At 37.5% G+C, this 20,050-nt stretch overlaps 1 protein-coding gene across 26 annotated transcripts in view; it reads left to right on the top strand.

The window, feature by feature from the left end:
- LMO7 (LIM domain 7) overlaps positions 1-20,050 on the top strand; it is a 197,600-nt gene that overhangs the window by 55,434 nt on the left and 122,116 nt on the right. For all 26 annotated transcript variants that reach the window (XM_035704488.2, XM_049099283.1, XM_049099284.1 and 23 more), the window contains one exon: positions 13,928-13,998. In XM_035704488.2, coding sequence (XP_035560381.2) covers positions 13,928-13,998 — 71 coding nt within the window. Of the gene's footprint in view, positions 1-13,927; positions 13,999-20,050 lie in introns of those variants that run through there.

The following is a 20,050-nucleotide window of genomic DNA, read 5'->3' on the forward strand; positions in this document are numbered from 1 at the left end:
AAGTGTTTTTCCTGATTGGTGTCAATCTTTTGGTCTCTGAATCTGAAATAAACCTTTTCTGTAATGCCTCAAACAACAGTCTCTTTTCTTTTAGACTTTTGCCTTTAGAAGAAGTTAATGATTTCTGATTCCTTACAAGAACTTGTGCCTGTAACTCAGTGTGGAGGGAGGGAGAAGATGTGTAGAACCTTGATGGAGGTTCCTGACTTCAATAAAGTTTATGTCTAACACAGAAGAGAAGATGACTAAATTATGGTCACATAAGGCAGAATGGCCAACTACTGAATTAGTGGCTCAAAATCAGTGTCACAAAGATATAGAGGGAGAAGGGATCTTTTTTTTTTTTTTAAGATTTTGTTTATTCATGGGAGATACACACACACACACACACACACACACACACACAGAGAGAGAGAGAGAGAGGCGCAGAGACAGGCAGAGAGAGATGCAGGCTCCCTGCAGGGAGCCCAACGTGGGACTCAATCCAGGATCATGCCCTGGGCTGAAGGTGGTGCTAAACCGCTGAGCCACCTGGGCTGCCCAAGAAGGGATCTTTCTAGAGCAGTAGTGTTTGGGGAAGACATTTGAGTTGTTAAGACGGATGAAGGTTTGGAGGACATTGAATTCTTGTGTTTAGGCAGAATCTGGAGTTTATGTGTGAGAATCCAGGGGAGAAAGGCCCGAAGGCAGTAGGAAAGCCTTCCTCTACAGACCAGATGGACCTTTGAAAGATTTTGAGCACTGTTTTTTTTTTTTTGTGACAAAAGCTTTTTTAATCTTTAAGGAGCAATAGGCATTAAAGTAGAGTAGATATGGAGGAGAATAGGCAAAGCAGTCAGTAGGAGGTACTGATATGTTACATCTGCTACAAGAGAAGGCTAGACCTTGGTGCACAGAAGTATGTGGACTTGGAGTGATGAGGAAGGTGAATTCTGATGTTTTGGGTCTGGTCATCAGGAGAGTGTTGGTGTCATGATTTCACTAATGAAGTGAAGTGTGGCAGTTCAGTCTTTGGTGACAGGGTGAGGTCTATTTTACGTGCTGGCTTTGTGGTAACATAAGGGTGCTCAAGAGGAAATACTCAACTGTAAGCCATGAATATAAGACTGGAGGGATGTTTCAGGGAAGGACCAGAGTTGTAGGATGACCTGCTTGGAGTTTATACTGGAATGAACAAAGTTTAGAAGGTGGAGGAAGAGCCCTGAGCAGGTGAGCTGAAGAAGAATTTGAAAGAGGGAGTGGTTGGCAGGTCAAGCTTCACAGTTTCGAGGAGGATGAAGTAACCATGAGAAAGCTTACAGATTAACCCATGGTTGCCTGCCTCCCACTCATCCTGTCACACCCAGCTGCTCTCTGCTCTGGATCCTTCTGGGTTTTGCCTGAACATCCAGGCAGAGATCTTCAGTTTGTTACGATTAGCTGTCAGCCCATATGATCTCCCTTCTGGAGAGTAGTTCTAGGCTTGGAGAGCAGACTTGATCTATAATCTAAACCCAGAAGCCGCATGGGACCCAGATTCATGAGCTCCTTGGTGGCCTATCAGATGAGAGAGAAATATCCCAACCATTGAGAGGAATCCTAGAACTCTCACCCAATCAAGGTGAATTACGTATATTTGGCCTAGACTATTTTCTGTATCAGGGGTTTGCTTACTCCTAAAATGCAGACCAGTGCATTCTGGAGCTTTTACTATGGTAGAAAGTTGTTCCATGTAGTAGTCTACATTAAGCAGATAGTATACTTTAATGTACAGATTTTTCCACCAAAAGTCTCAGCATCTGTGTGTTCCAAAATCAATTTTATGTAGAATTAACAAAGGAGATGGACAAGTGGTATTAACATTAAAGAAAAAAAAAATCAGCTTTATTGAGGTATAATTGACACTAAAATTGTAAGATATTTCTTTTTTTCTTTTCATCAAATGTAGCTTTGTTTTGTGTTTTTAAACTATTTTGTTGTATTTTTTATGTACTTGGATCTAGTTGTTAAAAGTAGAGGGAGGACAGTATTTCCAGGACTGCAGTTTATTCCTTTGCAGTACCAAGAATGTGCCAGCAGGCGGTAGCAGGGAACAGGAACTAATTTCCTACTTGCTTTCCTTAGCCTTACAATAAAGAGCCAAAAAGCTTTTGGAGCTGGGAGGAGATGTGGTGATGTAGTCCAAATTCTTTTTGTAAAAAGAAATCAAGACTCATAAGAAGCCTAGATACCTAACACTAAAACTGTGTTTATCAGAGACCATTCTTAGCAGGACTCAGTAAGGGTGCTTCTGAAAAAGGTGGACTTCCAGGTTTTAGTCCAGGCTGTTTGAATCACGACCTCTTAGAGAAATGCCTGGATTGTTCTAGAAGCAACACAGGTGATTTTGAGTCCTTAAGCACGAGTCCTTCCTACAGGGCAAGAGTAGTGCTAGACCTTGAGGATAAGATGAAAAACAAAAACAAAAAACCAAAACCCATGTTGTTTCAAAGGGACATGGCTGCATGGGCCAGCCTGATAGTGTTCATGAATGAAAAAGGGTAGGTGTTAGCCAGTATGGGAGCATAGGGTTGTAACTGTTTAGAGAGTGTGTTCTCTCCAGAGTAAACTATCATTGACTTGGGGACAGCCTGTTGGGGCAATGAGGTAATGCATGCCCAATGTTGTCAGATCGTTTCTTTTTTAAAGAGAAGCTAGCATTCCAGAACTTTGGTTCATATTTCCCAACTTCAACATGTTGTGAGGGCCAAACAAAACATGTCTACAGGTGGGAATCAGCTTGTGGGCTGTGATTTCTCCTTTAGGAACTTCTGCCAATAGGAAACCATGAATGTGAATATACGTTTGCCAACTGTGCTGAGAACCTCAGGGGTAGACATGAGTGAAAGGTGAAGGGGGTCAGAGGGAGCCATCAACACTGAGAGAGGTCAAGCTGCTTTCCTGAACTTGAGTTCTTGTGGTCACCAGTGTGTGTGTATGTGTGTGTGTATATAATTTTTTTTTTGAGTAAACAGTCTCATTTATTCTTTTGGGCAGTGTCTTTCCTCTGTGTCCCTAAACGGGAACACGCATACCAATCTTTTTATGTCTCAATATACTAGAATAGTGTTAAAAAATTATTCTCAGTACTTTAACTTTTATAGCTTTGAAACAAGTGATTCCAATAAATAGAAATAAATTATTACTCATCAAGGATGTTTTAAACTGGTGCACGTGGGTACTCATTTAGGCATTAGACCTTGGCTCAGATCATGATCTTGGGGTCCTGGGATCAAGCTCCATTTGGGGTTCCCTGCTTAGCAGGGTATCTCTGTTTCTCCCTCTCCCTCTGCCTCTCCCTACTGCTCATGCTCTCTCTCTCTCTCAAATAAATAAAATCTTTATTTTTGAGAGAGAGAGAGACAGAGATAGTGAGAAAGAGCAAGAGTCGGAAGCAGAGGGAGAAGCCGACTCCTCACTGAGCTGTGGTCCTCTTTCTTACACCATAAGTCTTTTATGCTTTGAAACCATAGAAGTAAAGTGAATTATCAAAAAAGGCCATAAATGCATGTAAGAGAACTTAGGGTCATGGAATTGTTTAGATATTATGCAAATATAACACATTTGAAGATGGAAAGATACAAAAAGTGAAAGGAAATATCGTAATTTAATATTCAAATATCTGTGTTTAAGATAGAGGGGATAGAAATTCCACTTTGGAAATTTAGTCCTGTTTCTATGAAATTATATATAACTTTTTAAGGAAGGTAGGCATTTAGAGTACAGAAATTACTTTATTGGCTTAGTACCTATTGAACATCTTTTGTGTTTGGGGTATGGAAAATATCTGAGGCTTTTTGGAAGTGTCTTTTAAAAATCAACTTTTTTTAAATTTTTAATTTTTATTTATTTATTCATGAGAGACAGAGAGGCAGAGACACAGGCAGAGAGAGAAGCAGGCTCCATGCAGGGAGCCCGACATGGGACTCGATCCTGGGACCCCAGGATCCCGCCCCGGGCTGAAGGTGGCGCTAAACTGCTGAGCCACCCGGGGTGCCCCAAAATCATCTTTATTACATTTCAATAAAATGTACACATTTCTAGGTGTACTATTTGAGTTTTTAAAGAACATATTTATTGAGATATAATTCACATACTATACAGGTCACTCTTTTTAAAGTATATGGTTCATTGGTTTTTGGTGTATTCACAGAGTTTTGCAACCATCACTGCTGTTTAATTTCAGAACATTTTCATCATTCTAAAAGAAACTTTATACCCATTAGCAGTCACTCCCCATTCTTTTCTTCCCCTAACCCTTGGCAACCACTAAGCTGATTTCTGACTCTATGGATTTGCCTGTTCTGGACATTTCACATAAATGGAATCACACAATATGTGATTTTTTTTGTGTGTGTCTGGCTCTTTTCCCCTAGCTATATGTTTTCAGGGTTCGTCCATGTTGTATCATGTGTTAGTACTTCATCCTGTGTTATGGCTGAATGATACTCCATTGTATCAGAATATGGTTATACCATTTTCTACTTATTTATTCATCAGTTGATAGACATTTGGGTTGTTTTCATGCTTTGGCTAATGAGTAATGCTGCTGTGAACATTCATATACAAGATTTTGTGTGGACGTGTTTTTATTTCTCTTGGGAATGTGATTAGGAATATATTGCAATTATCTTTTTGCTTCCTATTAATTGTTGAATGGAAGGAAGGTTGATGGATAGGTACCAGAAGGACTGCATTAGGGATCCCTGGGTGGCTCAGCAGTTTAGCACCTGCCTTCAGCCCAGGGCATGATCCTGGAGTCCTGGAGTCCTGCATTGGGCTCCCTGCAGGGAGCCTGCTTCTCCCCCTGCCTGTGTCTCTGCCTCTCTCTCTGTGTCTCTCATGAATAAATAAATAAAATCTTTAAAAAAAAAAAAAAAAAGACTGCATTGTTAGTTTGCAATAGGAATCCATTAAGAATTATTTAGGGAACACTTGTGTTAGTGGTCACCTCAGCTCCATTCCTTAATACAAAACATACTGGAGACAAAGCATATCATCGATGTTAGAGGTGTAACTATCAATTTGAAGTTCATATAAAATGAGTAGTGACTCTCACCTGTAATATAGACACACTCTTTCCCCAAATGAATGTTTCCCACAGTGATGACTCTCATAGTAATTCACAGGGAGATAAGCAGATAATTGTTGAGACTTGCTAATGTGTGTGTGAGATGTTTCTGCAAAAAAGAAGGATGTCTCTTGACTCTTGAGAACCCATGATTATATTAAGCATTTGAACTATACTTAAAATATCCTGATAATGGATGTTCACATCTATGTGTACCTCATGTGCTAGTTATTTAAAAACTCCTTCCTTGATCTAGAAAAAACTAATAATTTATGCACTAGACTAGTCTTTTGGTAGACTTTTCCCCCTTGGAATATTTTTTCCTATTGTCTGCAACAGCATACATTGGAGTACGAACCTGTATTTATAGACCAAATGTAGCTTATACTTTACCCCTAGAAGTAGTTTTTTTGATTAACAGAACACAAAATAGAGCTGTAAAACCTGGGCAAATTTTTGCGTGTGATGTTTTCAGGGAACTCAACTAGCAACTAATAAGTTGTCTTGGATTTCATATCTAGATGAAACCCAGCACATAAGTTGTCACCCCTGGAACAAATCTTCCTCTTCCCTTGGTTTTATTCAGTTCTTTCCAGTTCAGTTTTTGGCTTGTAAATGATTATGTTTTAGCCAAAATAATTTGGGACTGTACACTAAAAGTTGCTACTTGTATAGGAAGTGGCCACTTCTGGAGCAGATATTATGTTTAAACTCAATTCTTTTATTTTTGTACTTTTAAATTGGAGCATAGCTGACATTTGGCCTAATGATGATTGAGAATTTTGAATGGTTATAAAGACAGTTGGCTTTTAATTATCTGGGGGTTCAGCTGAGAGCTTCACATTTTGCTGTTTTCCCTCTTGACTTTATGAGGACCTGGGGGTCTTTCCCAAGAGAAAGTGAAGTGGGAGGTATAACTTAAATGAATCACCAAGACTAAGGATTTAAGGGGCAACAGGACAGGAAAAATGTTTAGATTTTTGACCATTATGAAACTTCTCATTCCATTTAGAATTCAGTGATCTATGCAATTCTGATTACCAGTGTTTTGGAAGACTGGGAGCTGGCTTTGGATTTGCTCTCAAGTGATATTAGCATTGGCAAAGATAGTCCTAGTATACTCCAGGATATTATGTAGTACGATGCCAAATCTTCAGACAGGCCAGTGACTTGAGAATTATATTACTTAGAGCAATGTTATTTGCTGAATATACAATATAAGTTAACCAAGAACATACTGTAATTCTGAGGGTTAACCACATTTTAAATTGATATCCAGCCTTAAAATACCATTTTGACTACACATTTCAAAACAGGGTTAGGTTTATTTAATTATTATTTATTTATTTATTTATTTATTTATTTATTTATTTATTTATTTAAAGACTTTATTTATTTAGTCATGAGACACACACTGAGAGATAGAGAGAGAGGCAGAGACACAGGCAGAGGGAGAAGCAGGCTCCAAGCAGGGAGCCCGACATGGGGACATGGACTTGATCCCGGGTCTCCAGGATCATGCCCTGGGCTGAAGGCGGCGCTAAACCGCTGAGCCACCTGGGCTGCCCAGGGTTAGGCTTTTAAAGAGGAATTTCCAAGAATTACTTCATCTTACTTTTTATATTCCTAATGCTAATAAGCACCATGTCAGACAAGTGCAGAGCGATTGTCATTACGTGGAATACCTGAGTACTTTCTTAGTATCTGAGTTAAAATTAAGAACGATAATTTAAATGGGAAGTTAAATTCCAACATATTGTTTAGTCTGGAAAAAATTTCAGGTAGCAAATCCATAGTGGTAACAAGCTCTTAACTTTGAACATTTCGTCCAAGAATGTTCCCTTTTGAAAAAGTATTATCACTAGAGTGATATGCTTCCATGGACTCTTGTGATCGCTTTAAAAATGGAATTTGGCATCCGGGGCAGGCAACTGTGAGCTGTGAGAAAGTGAAGGAGGAGCAGAGGCAGAGGGAGAGAGAAAATCCCAAGCAGGCTCCACACCCAGCATGGTGATATGGGTCTGATATGGGTCTCCATCCCAGGACCCTGAGATTATGACCTGAGCTGAAATCAAGAGTAGAATGCTTAACTGACTGACCCACCCAGGTGCCCCCAAAATGAATTTTTTTTCCAAAATGAATTTTAATGGAATAAGGGAGAGATAGATGTTTTTAATTCTTTGACAGCCTTAGAGATTGACTAAAAAGCATGGCAGATGGGGCCTGGGGCTTCAGTTATGGTAACAATGCCCTATGTGGACCCTCTTAATCAAAGGTGAACACTCAGTCATATCCTGGAATGGAAAATTTAAGGTAGAGCCATCTTTTGTGAATTGTTTCGTGATGTGGGTCCTGTGTTCCACAGTGACTTCTGGTGGTAAATGTTCCTTGGGTATTTGTTTTGTTGGTTGAACTTTCAACTATCAACTTAGGTTGAAATGATGGTCACAATGATGATATGAATGTATCTTAAACATGATCTAGTAGTTGACCAGTTAGAATGTAACTTAATTTGGAATTAGTTGTGGGTTCAGTTGAAGCTCATAGCCTAGGTCTTTTGCAAACTAGCCTAGTTTTTTTTGCAAACTAGCCTAGTTTTTTTCCCCTCTCTTAAAACAAGTTCAAATGGACAGTGTGTTTTTATACTGTGATTCACACAAAAATATGATCGAGAGTGCTTTTTGGATTCTGAACATCTTTTACATGGCTGCTTAAAAGGAATCGAAAAATTTAAACAAGATGAGTGTCTGCTGACTTGCATTAGTGGATGTTTTGCTGATAACCAGTCTGGTATGAAGTGGTCTTTGAGAAGTTCCCAGAATGTTTGGGATTTAAGTCATGTGGATTATGCGGTCAGAATTGGAATGGAGAGATGCAGTGTTAGAGAAACGTGTTGCTTGTATTGGTGGTAAATTTCATCCAGCCAGAGGATTAAAATAAAACCATAAACAAAAGTAGAGGGTATGTAGGTAGCTCCCATTTGTTTATTAAATTAATATATTTCAAAAATATTAATATATTTCATAGGAAAAGAAATGGCTTTTTTGAAATTTCCAAACTTGCACTTACTGTCTGTGATAACTGATAGATATTTTCTTCCACAAAATATGCCTTTTAAAAACTTCCTATCATGGGTTTCTCTGGAGATTGCAGCTGGTAAGACAGGTTTGGCAGCAATGTTTATGCAGAGTATGCTTTTGGCCTGCTGCTCCACCCTTAATGTACGTAGAGTAATTAACTCCACTGGAAGCTTCTCACCCAAGAGCCTCACTTTTGGTCCTGCTGCTGCTTAGCTTCTTTCCTGTAGAATGGCCAGTCAACACACAGGACACGTGACTGGAAAAAGCACTAGTCTTGACTCTAGTATGTATTTTTGCTTGTTTTTTTTTTTTTTTTTTTTTTTAGAGGAATCAAACATTTTTACATATCACTTGTATACTGTGAAGTACATAGGGCAAATATTTGTTTTTTGTTTTTGTTTTAATTAGGGGACTGAGCAGTGGATTGTCAAAAGTGTGTTGAGTAAGATTGGTCCAGGATTAAACCTCAGATCTTTTTTGTCTGATATACCTCTCAGGTTAGTTCAGGGAATAGTTCTATTCAACTGCATTAGGGAAATATGGAAAGCGGAAAACACCAAGTTTTTGTAGAAGGCAAGGTGTGGCTGTTTGACTACACAGTGATTATGACTCTTGTTTGTGTTGAGTTCTGATAACTTAAGAGAGAAACACATAGTCTTTATGTATTTAGTTACTATGAATCACAGCCTCGTTACGTAAAATGTATCACACCTCAAATAACTTGCTAATGAGTAAGGTCAGAATTATTGAACGCAATAGTAATTGTTAGATTAGAACTCCTAGATAGTTTGTTCTTTCAAAATTCTGGAATTTCTTTCAGCACACTGAATTCTTCTTAAAATAAGGATGGGTTTAAATTTTAAAGTTATTATTTTTTAACAAACTGCCTTCACTCTATTTTGAGTTCCTTTACAGATCTCTGTAATTTTTATACGTTCCAGGATAGAGAAAGTAGTCTGGTAGATGTTTATAATGTAGTAAATCAGTTTTTTCCTTTAATTAAAGGATATTATGTCTGGCAAAACAGATTTTTGTTTGATAAGATGAAACTCTGTATCTTCATTCTACAGATGGATAGAAACAGTTAATTTTTCTAGCTAACATTTGTTAGTGCTCCTCCTGAGTCAATCAAGTGTTGAGCGCCTCATCTACTTCATTTCACTTAATTCTCAGTAACCCTATGAAGTAGGTACTTTGTATCTCCAATGCACAGTTGAGAACAATAAGGAATTAAGTTGGCTTGTCTGGAGTTAGATGTAGGAAATAGGAGGGCAGGGAGACCAGGGGCTCTGGAGCTTGACCTGGCCCCACCTGGCAGTGGTAGATGCCCTATTGTAGTTTCTTAATGAATGTGGTAGTCTAGCCCGAAAATTCCTGCTATAAATTTGTGCTTTCTTGGGGTATCTGGGTGGGTAAGTCAGTTGAGTGTCCAACTCTTTGTTTCATTTCAGGTCATGATATCAGGGTGGTGAGATTCAGTCCCACTTAGGTTCCCTGCTCAGTGTGAAGTCTGCTTGAGATTCCCTCCCTCTCCTCTACCCCTTCCCCTCACTTGCTCTCCCTCCATAAAATATTTAGAAATACATAAATTTATGCTTTTTTTAAAAATTTAAAACTCTAGGAAAACCTTTTTAATTTCTTTGGATGGGTCTTAGATGAGTTTATATTTACATGGATATATAATTTGCTAATTAAAAATTTTTAAGTAATCAGACATTTTGAATACTGAGGTTGACGTAGCTAGCATATACAATATGAACATTTCGTACATGAAAATGTCCAGGGAGACCCTTAAACCACGTAAAGATAATTTTTCATTTTATTACTGGTAGAGTGTCATGTTTGCTCTTTCTTTCTCTGCCTCTCACACATGTAATCATTATGTGTTAAAATCCAGTTTTCTTTTATCCAGGAACATTGTAAAAAAAAAGTTATTGGAACATTTTTAAGTTACCAAATTATCTTTTGTACCAGAAACAGTGGAGGATTATTTAAGAAGATATATTGCATGGTCTAATACACTAATTTAGATGGAAAAAAAATCTATATACAGATTGAAGACAATTTTTAAAAAACTTTCTGAGCCTTAATTTTCTTAGTGAAAGGGGAAAATTAAGGATTATTGAATTTAAGGATTATGTAGATTTCATAGATAATGAGAAAAATTGCGTAGCATAAAAATTTCCTTTATCCTTTAAATGTGGAATCGCTTCTCGGCCTTTTGGCTAAGATCAAGTGTATCCTTTAAATGTGGGAGATACAGGAAATTAACTCAAATCTGATGGTTTCTGACCTTTTTGAAGTTTTTAAAATACTAATTAATTTGTATATCTATTGCACAAGAAGCACCTGTGGTTGTTACTGAATGTAAATAAGCAAAAATTTGTTTAAATAAGGTACAATTCTACCACTTAGAAATAATTACTGTTAATGTATTCTATATTTATTCATATAACACCTATAGAGTTATAGTAATTGGTATACTTCATGTATTCCATAAATTACTTTATAATGAATATATTAAGTATTCTTTTTTTTAAAAGATTTTATTTATTTATTTGAGAGAGAGCAAGAGAGCATAAGCAGAGGGGAGCAGCAGAGGGAGAGGGAGAAGCAGGCTCCCTGCTGAGTGGGGGGGCCCAATGCGGTCCTCCATCCTAGGACCCTGAGATCATGACCTGAGCCAAAGGCAGAGGCTTAACCAGCTGAACCACCCAGGTGCCCCTACATTAAGTATTCTTTACAAGTAATCTACTTTCATGACATGAGTTTAAATTTCATATAGTTTTCTGTTTTATGGTTATATCATAATTTAACCAATTTCTTATTGGGCATTCGGTATGCTTATAATTGTTGCTATTACACCTAATGCTGTGAAACAATTCTTGCGTCATGTCTTTGTGTTCTTGTCATGTTGTCGTAGTATACATTCCTGGATCTGCACTTGGTGTGCTTTAGAGTATGCAAATTTAAGACTTCAAATATATGTCACAAATTACATTCTAGAAAGGTGGTATAATTTTATAATACCTTCAGTAATGTACAGGGTATGATAGATTCCTATGTCCTTAAAATATGGACCATTATTTAACTAAATCTTTGTTTAGCTTTTATATTCTGTCTTCTTTATAAATACAGTATAAGTGGAATCTGGTTTTATATATATGTATACATATATATGTATGTATTATAAACGAAAGTGTATAATTTACACACATAGGAGTACATTAGTATATTGACATATGGATGGGGGTGGTCTGAAATCCATGAACTTTGATTGCCTTTCTATAGTCTTTTTTTTTTTTTTTTTTTGGAAATAAACCATTCTGGATACTTGGGTGGTTTTCTGAATATCTCTGTATTTCATTATTTCTACTTAATATTCTTACTGTAACTTGGCTCTATATGGTGCAGAGGTGTTCCTTGGAGAGTTAATTATCAGAGTGTGTTGTCAGAGTGCTAACTTGAAAGTTGGTGCTTATGATTAGGTTAAACTCTATGATTGTTAGCTACTCTCAGGTATTTGATTGCATGCAAGCTAATTAGGTGATATTTTCCTTGTTTCAGATGAGTATATGGGTTCAGAGAGGTTATTCAACTTGCTTCAGATCACACAGTTCTTAGGTAATGAAAGTGGGGTGTGAATATACTTTTGTCTGACATGAGCCCTTTCTCTTTCCATTTTGCCATTTGCTGCCCTGCCCTCTTGACTGGCCCCATCCAGGGCTGTAGATTGTCACTCCTCACTGCTATCCATGTGTCTATAGGTACAATTCTTCTTTCTTCTAACTCACTGCTTCTAATCTAAGTTAATTTAGGAAGTTAATCACCAGATTGTGTCAGTGGTGAATAATTAAGTATTGGTGGCTCTGAGGGGCTGTCCTATGACCAGAAAGAATGGACTTTGACTTCGGTTTTGGATTTTCCTGGGACATTTTCATGCCTTTTTTGACTTTGGGTAGGAGTTCCCAGATAGATATTATTATGTTTTCACTAGTTGGGGGTCAGTGTTCATCTTTTTTTTTTTTTTTAACATTTATTTTTTTTTTTAGAGAGAAATCTAAAAAACTGTAAGTGGGGGTGGGTGGGCAGAGGAGAGAGAGAGAGAGTCCTCAGGTGGACTCCCCGCTTAGCACAGAGCAGGACATGGGGCTCGATTCCAGGACTCTGAGATCATACCCTGAACTGAAATCAAGCTGGATGCTTTACTGACTGAGCCACCCAGGTGCCCCTCAATGCTCATCTTGAGTTTATTTTGGATCTATTTGGGGGAAAATTCAAGAGAATTTGTGCTGCACAGGTTACTTGGGATAATCCATGAACCACTCAAGATTTTCCCCAAAGAAATGTACCATTCTGGATATGTTTTATTGCATTTTTAAATTATCTTTTACTTATGTGGCTATGAGGTCCCTGAGGGAAGAGCTTCTTGCATTTTTTTTTCTTTAGATCTCCACCCACTATCTAGGTAAGTGCCTGTAACAGAGACACTCAGTGAATGTTTAATTCATGAGGCATTATAGCCTTTCCGTAGATTAATGCTGTGTGCAGGAAAGGATCTTCTACTTCTTCTTGTGTTTGAGTGTGTTACCTCCTGGCCCAGGATCCTGCCCATATTTATAGAACCAGCTTATTAGAAACTAACTTCTGTTCTAAACATAACTGCTGTTCTGTCAATTAACAATTTGCTATAGTGATGTTGGGCATCATGGAAAAGTTGTGGAAGGCATACAGGAATTCTAGGTGGGCTGAAAACCTAGCAGTGGTGAGTGAGGACTGCAGGAGCCTGGCAGCTCACTTAGGGTTTAAGATCAGGGGCTTCCCAAATCAGATTTCCTACATGGTATTTCTTCCCTGAGTGGCAGGTGGAGCAAGGACTCCTCCTCACAGGTGGTGGATATGTCTCTAGGGCTGCTGGGATCACTGCTCAGTGCACTCTGCCCACACCCTTAGCTGTGGACCCAGTTTCAGGAGCTGTTCTTAGAAAGCTTTTTCCTACAGTGGCCTCCATATTCTCTGCTTCTCTGTCTTAAGGTCCCCTTTCTTCCCAGCTACTCTACTCTTGAGAGACAGGATCTGTAGACATTTTTCCAGTAGTTTTGCTAAGGAACATTGGTTGTGGTTAACTGTAGGTGGCCTTTATATGTTATAGCCTTAAGTGGGGGAGTTGTCTGTTTAAAGTCTGTGCATCTTCCATGCTTGTCTTTTGTCTCTGTTTCAGGATTTAATAGCATTCTCTATAGGATGTTTCAGTAAATGTAGCTCATTACACATATCAGGGCCAGATCATGAATCCATTTAAGGAGAGTCATGCCTTCTGCAATTTAGCATTGTCACGAAACTTGAGGAATTGAAGGATGGGATTGAAATTAATGATGTGCATAAATAGTTGATATTTCAAGTTTATATCTTAATCTCTTTTTATTTACTCTTGGTAGGCTAGATTGCCCATAGGATTTTTATAGAAAAGATGTTGGAAATGTAGCTTCTAACTACTGTTGATTACCCATAAAATTGTCCCACTACAGAAAACTCTCATTGTGTTTTTTTTTCTGTTTACATTTGTTCATACTAAAATGGTTAATCTCTCTCTTTATAATATAGAACCATGTGTAATTTCCTATATGGAATGACTTTCGATGACATACGTATATCTTTCAAGGATAACATTAGATGCACATTAATTAATCTCATGCTACATTTGACTTGTGTAGTAACTCTGATTAAGAGAAAACTAATGCCCAAATCTGTTTTTCAGGCAGTAACAGAGAAGAATTTTGAAACAAAGGATTTTCGAGCTTCTCTAGAGAATGGTGTTCTGTTGTGTGAGTAAGTATTTAAAGCAGTTAAAAAATAATTCAAAAGCAAAGATGTGTACGTGTGTTGTTAGTTGTCATCACTCCCTCCCCATGGCCACCATAGTCACAGATCTGTTTTCTTGGTAACAAGTGAGATTTGATCTCTGCAAATTGACACCCCTACAGTACCAGACAGTAGGAAGGAGTTATCAGTCTCTGCATCTAAAGATAGCATTGGTGAAATATATATTATTTTAAATTAATAAACAAGAAAGGTTCTGTTATTGCTTGATGGGCCAGTAGGGGTGGGTGGTTCAGGAGGAAGCCGTATTACATTGTACCAGCTCTCACTCTGAATATTTTAACATATGGAATTGCCTGGTTTAAAAGTTAATAGAAGACTTTTTTCCTCTTCAGTTAATAGTGATGCTTGTAGAACAAGTTTATGAAGTAGCAAATTTTTCTTTTAAGCTTTAAGTGGAGTCATTACATCTCCACAGTCAATTTGAGTCATGGACCATTCATTCAATTAATATATTATTAAAAAATCAATATCCCAGGTTTTGGTTATCATAAGTAAACTAGGCTGGTGGCATGATTGATGGTATGAAGCCTACATCATGTGTCTAGCCCCACTGTTTTGTCCCCCACTGGGTGCATAGTGAAGTTAACCAGGTATGTGACCTTTGGAGGTGAGGGGGAGGCAGGCCCATGGGATGTAAAGATGAAGTCCTGGGTAAGGGTGCAGGTTGCAGAAGTGAGCAAATAAGTTATAAGAATGTCCTTGAGTATGCACCCACATTTTTGAAAGGGCTTAAGTACTGCAATCTAGACACTTATCACATAGGTATTTATGGAATCTGTCCACAAGTAAGCATTGGAAGTTAAATGTACTTGTATTTAGATGATTTTGATTATCCTTTTAAAGGAAGGTGGTTTGCGGCAAAGATTGGGAGCCAGAGGGCTTAGGTTTGATTCCTTGCCCCATTACTTTTGGACATTTGAGAAACTGACTTAGTGACTGAGCCTTATTTTCTTACCTGTAAAATGGAGATCAGCATATCTGATCTGCCCAACAGGGTTGCAGAATTTCATAATACATACATTAGGGTTTTTATAAACTATCTTTGTATAAGTTGTTGCTAGGAAGATGGCCATGTAGATAACAACCTCTATCTCACTAGCTCTATTGGTAGATGTTCAAGCTTTTTTGTCTCAGAGCAATGTTATTAATTGAGCCATATGAAGTTATTGATATCCAACCCTCTGTAACCTACAGAAATATCAATTGCATATGGTTCTACTTAATACATAGCAGAGCTGATATATGAAGAAGGGCCACAAGTAAAGTTTAAGGAGTGTTTCTTGTCCACTTCTGATGTCACATTTAGAAGTGCCATTACCAAATATGCTTAAACTAATTCTAGTAGAACACATGGTCAGTCTAATTGGTTAATGTTAGGAAATTATATTAATTTGAAAACTATAGAATTTAAGTGTGTTCTAATGCATTCAGAAGATGGAGGGGGGAATGATGATTAGAAAGATGCATGTGATTTGAGAACTACCTTAGCTATGAGTATGGACTGTTTAGAAGTTTGCAGCAAGTTAACTTTTTTATTGCAAGCTCCACAAGTCAGGATAAGTGTTGGGTATGAAGTGTGCATATGAAGCACTGAGTTGTTTGTGGACATGTGAGAGTATATAACCCACATAGGTGATGTTTTCAAAGAAATCACTTTGTGGCTATATACTGCCAGTGATAAACTATTTAAATCATTTTTAGGGATCTCTTTTTTGGGGCATTACCTCTATAACAAGATCATTAAACATATTTGTGTGACACTTAGGTTTCTTTTTATTTAAAATGCAATTTATGCAACAGCCTGGTGTCTCAATGATTTGAGGTGATTTGTAAAAGCCATACCCAACCTGAGAAGATATTCAGAGTTGATGAAAAACTGTTTGGACCACAAGCAGTACTGTTAGATTAAACACATAAGTTCTACCTTCAGAGCAAACATTGGATGCATGTTTAAAGATACTGTGGTTTTAAAAAAATGACTTTAATTCACAGTTTCCAAAAACTCATTCTTAGATTGTTTCCTAGCTGGAATAATACCATTTAGGGATTTTGTGCATTACTAGATTTTTTTTTTTTATGATAGTCACACACACACACACACACACACACAGAGAGAGAGAGAGAGAGAGAGAGAGAGAGAGAGAGGGGCAGAGACACAGGCAGAGAGAGAAGCAGGCTCCATGCACCGGGAGCCCGATGTGGGATTTGATCCCAGGTCTCCAGGATCGCGCCCTGGGCCAAAGGCAGGCGCTAAACCGCTGCGCCACCCAGAGATCCCTGTGCATTACTAGATTAAGTCTAATCAGTATGTCCGGAACCCAGTATTCTTTAAATTCATGTTTTCCTAAAGTAGCATAAGTAAATATTAAGCTATGGTAATTGGCAGTTGTTTTTACTGAGAGACATCAAAACCCTGCATATTTGTATTAAAAAAACCCTTTCTTAATTGTAAATCACACTGTTTACGGCCACTGGTTAATGAAGCATATTAATCTCAAAGGTGCAATGTTGGGGGAAAAAGCCTATAGATAACTCTATTCTGTATACATCTGTAGCTGAAGAAAGCCTAGCTGGTTAGTCTATAAAATGATTAAGCAGGCATCACTGTTTGATCATCTCCACCTGAGCTATAATGCCTACCAAGAAAGCAAAATCTGTCGTTAAGAGTCTGGTATTAAAAGTCCTGACTCTTAAATTAATGATAAATATAGTAAGCCATCTGTCTTTGAAAATATTTTACCCCTGAGAGATCTCAAGTTTTAGCTGAAATATGATTAGGATATTTTAAAACTCTGAATTCATTTTCTTACAGGAAAAGACTGACTTCTGCTTGGTTCACTGCCAGGAAAATGGATTCTTGTGAAATACGGGGTCTGCTTGTTGCTTCTTAAACATCTCTAGGCATCCTAGTTCATTATTATGATTAAAGAGTTTTCTGATTATTTTATCTAATTTCAGCAGTCTTTTTATCCGTTAGTCATAGTTTATCCTTTTTGAGCTGGCATTCTGAAATAGTGAAGTCAAGAGTTAGAGGAAGTGAGCTTATTATAGCTTCCACCCAACTGGCAGTGTTCTGACATTTCAGATAGTCTAAATTGGGTATAAACTCTGCACTGGGGTTTTAGACCAGATATATACCTGCATAATGAGATAATGTTGCCTTTTATTCTGATTGACTATTGAACTTAGTATCTTCTGTTAATCATTTTAGTATCATTTAGTTTGATTGTGAGATCTAATTGAGTTGAGTGGTAAAGAATACTCTGCTGGTTAAAGTCTGTTACAGTAATTCTTTTACTATATAACTTAGACCTGTAATCTCTCTTGTCTTTACTAAACAGTGAGATGGGCACAAAATCTAATTTGGGATTTTTTCAAATTAGTAAAAGGATTGACAAGAGTTTGTAAGGTGACTTCAGCTCGGTTTTTTTGTTTTGTTTTTTTTTTTTTAAAGATATTTATTTATTTATTCATGAGACACACACACACACACACACACACACACCCACGGGGGTAGAGAGGGAGGCAGAGACACAGGCAGAGGGAGAAGCAGGCTCCACGCAGAGAGCCCGATGTGGGACACAATCCCAGGTCTCCAGGATCAGGCCCCAGGCTGAAGGCGGCCCTAAACCACTGAGCCACCTGGGCTGCCCCAGCTCCTTGTTAATTATTGATAGTATTCATTAATCAGTCCTCTATTGGCAGTGTTTATTAGTGTTCATAAGGACCTCTATATTTTTAAAAATATGAGATTTGCCACTACGTAAATATCCTCAACCTTTCTCACTCTGTGGTTTTAGGAGAATCACTTCTCTTCTCTAGACATATTTGGTTGAGGCATATCTAGCTAGTGATAGGAGTTAGTAATTTCACAGTTACTCATTTTATGATTGCGATCTTGGAAATACGAAAACAAAACATTCTTTATTCACCTTGTGAAGTAAGAAGATATACTTGAAGATAATTTTATTGGGTGTGTCTCTGGTTAGTCACTCTATACTTCCCATCCCTGGAATATTGCCAGTCTGCTCTATCCCAGGTCAACCAGCCATGCCTCAGAAGTTTACAAGTGAGCCATGTCTCAGAGGTTTAGGTCTTTTTGAACTTGGCACAAATTATTAAGAAAACTCTTCTCACACTGTTACCGGGCTTTCTTTTCTATGGTTTACAGCTTGGAAAGAGTGAATCAGGATATTCACCTATTTGATTTGAGAAATTCTGTTTTTATTTATATATGCCACGGGACCACTACACTATCTACATATAACATTTTGTTAAAGATGTGTTCAATACAAGGAGAAAAATTATTTTGAAAAAGATTCCTGTTAATTTTCTATGGGATACTTGAGTGATTGTTTTAAGATATAGGACAAAGAACTTTGTCACTTCTCATTCATGCAAGAGGGGTCTGTCTTTTGTTAGAAATGGAGACTTTCATGCATCGAATGGCAGTGATACCATGTGAAGCCCAGAGAAACTTCTTTAATGAAGCCTTTTTTCTTAGAGTTACTTCTGGTTTAGAATTTCCTGAGGAGGATAGTTGTTTTTCTACATCTCTCTAGCATGCCAACACTATTCATTGATTCCCAACCATATTATAGCCATTTGCAATATAAGTAATAAAAATGATTTTTCTGGGCTCCCTGGGTGGCTCACTCAGTTGAGTGTCCGACTACTGGTTTTGGCTCAGGTCATGATCTCAGGGTCATGAGTTAGAGCTCTGCAACAGGCTCTACGCTCAGCAGAGTCTACCTGGGATTCTTTCCCTTCTCCCCGCTACCCCCGGTACGCCCCCCGCCCCCACCTTGTAGGCAAGTGTTGTGCACATGTGTGGTCTCTTTCTCTCTCCCCTCCCCCCTCCCCTCCCTCTTTCAAGTAAATAAGTAAATAAAATCTTTAAGAAAATTTTAAAAATTATTTTTCTTCATTTACAGTAATATAAACTTCAAAGTTTCTATACTATTTGATAACCTAGTAGTAGGCAAATGAAGATGCAAGTGTTGCGTTGATAAAGACAATCTGAAAATTTTAAGCTGTTTTCTCTGCATGTTTGCATTTTGTGGTTGCCAATCTGTACTATTTTGAAAATTTATAGTCAGTTTTTTTCTGTAATTTGATACCTACATATAACAAAACATCATTTAAAAATAGTTTATTAAGTTGAAACCTGGCTTAGCAAATAAACGATTTAAAAGTTCACCTCTATTATAATAGTCATGTTGTACAGACTCATGGCAAATTTTGCAGAAGGTTTTTCGTATTGAGGCTTTAGTCCTAATTCATAAACCTGGCAGGTACCGTCTACAGGCCTTTCCTGCCCTGAATATAAATTACTAAGAGGAGAACAACCAGCATTTCAGTGATAGGACCTCTGAGAAAGAAATGAGAATGATGGTCTAATAAAAATAAAAGGAAGTAATGTGTATGCTAGATGTATGAAATATGAGCAATTTTATTAAAGTTGATCAGCAAGAAGTTATACTGAAGTCTGTTTTAATGTAATAAAGGCTTTCAGGTAGGCACATGGAAAACAGTGTGTTAGCTGTGAAACAATCATAGTATGGTAATTCTGGTCAGTGTATTGAGAAGTAAGTTAAATAAATGAATATTATAAAAGCAAATATATAATGTATCATATCAGTTAAAAATAGAGCAATTGCCTTATATGAGAGACTTAATCTCTAGAGTTTCTTATATACTAACAATTACCAGTCAGAAAATTAGATGGGATCCAAGGAGTTAAAAGCAGTAGTGACAAAGTTTAGCATTCTTTAGAGAAATGTGTGAGACTTTTACCTTGGATATTGAAAATGTAATGGTAAGCTGTAAGAATTAAGAGATGAAATGGTAAGCTATATTTCTACATAGGGTAATAGATGTCAATTAATTTATAATTTTAATCCAGACTCATTAAATCTAGTCAGGCTTCTCTTAATAAGTGTTATTTTAACATTCATGTGGAAGAATAAGAAGATAAGAATAGGAAAAGTTCTAAAAA

This window comes from Canis lupus, chromosome 22 (genome assembly GCF_003254725.2).
Source record: "Canis lupus dingo isolate Sandy chromosome 22, ASM325472v2, whole genome shotgun sequence".
In the NCBI taxonomy this organism is placed as follows: domain Eukaryota; kingdom Metazoa; phylum Chordata; class Mammalia; order Carnivora; family Canidae; genus Canis; species Canis lupus.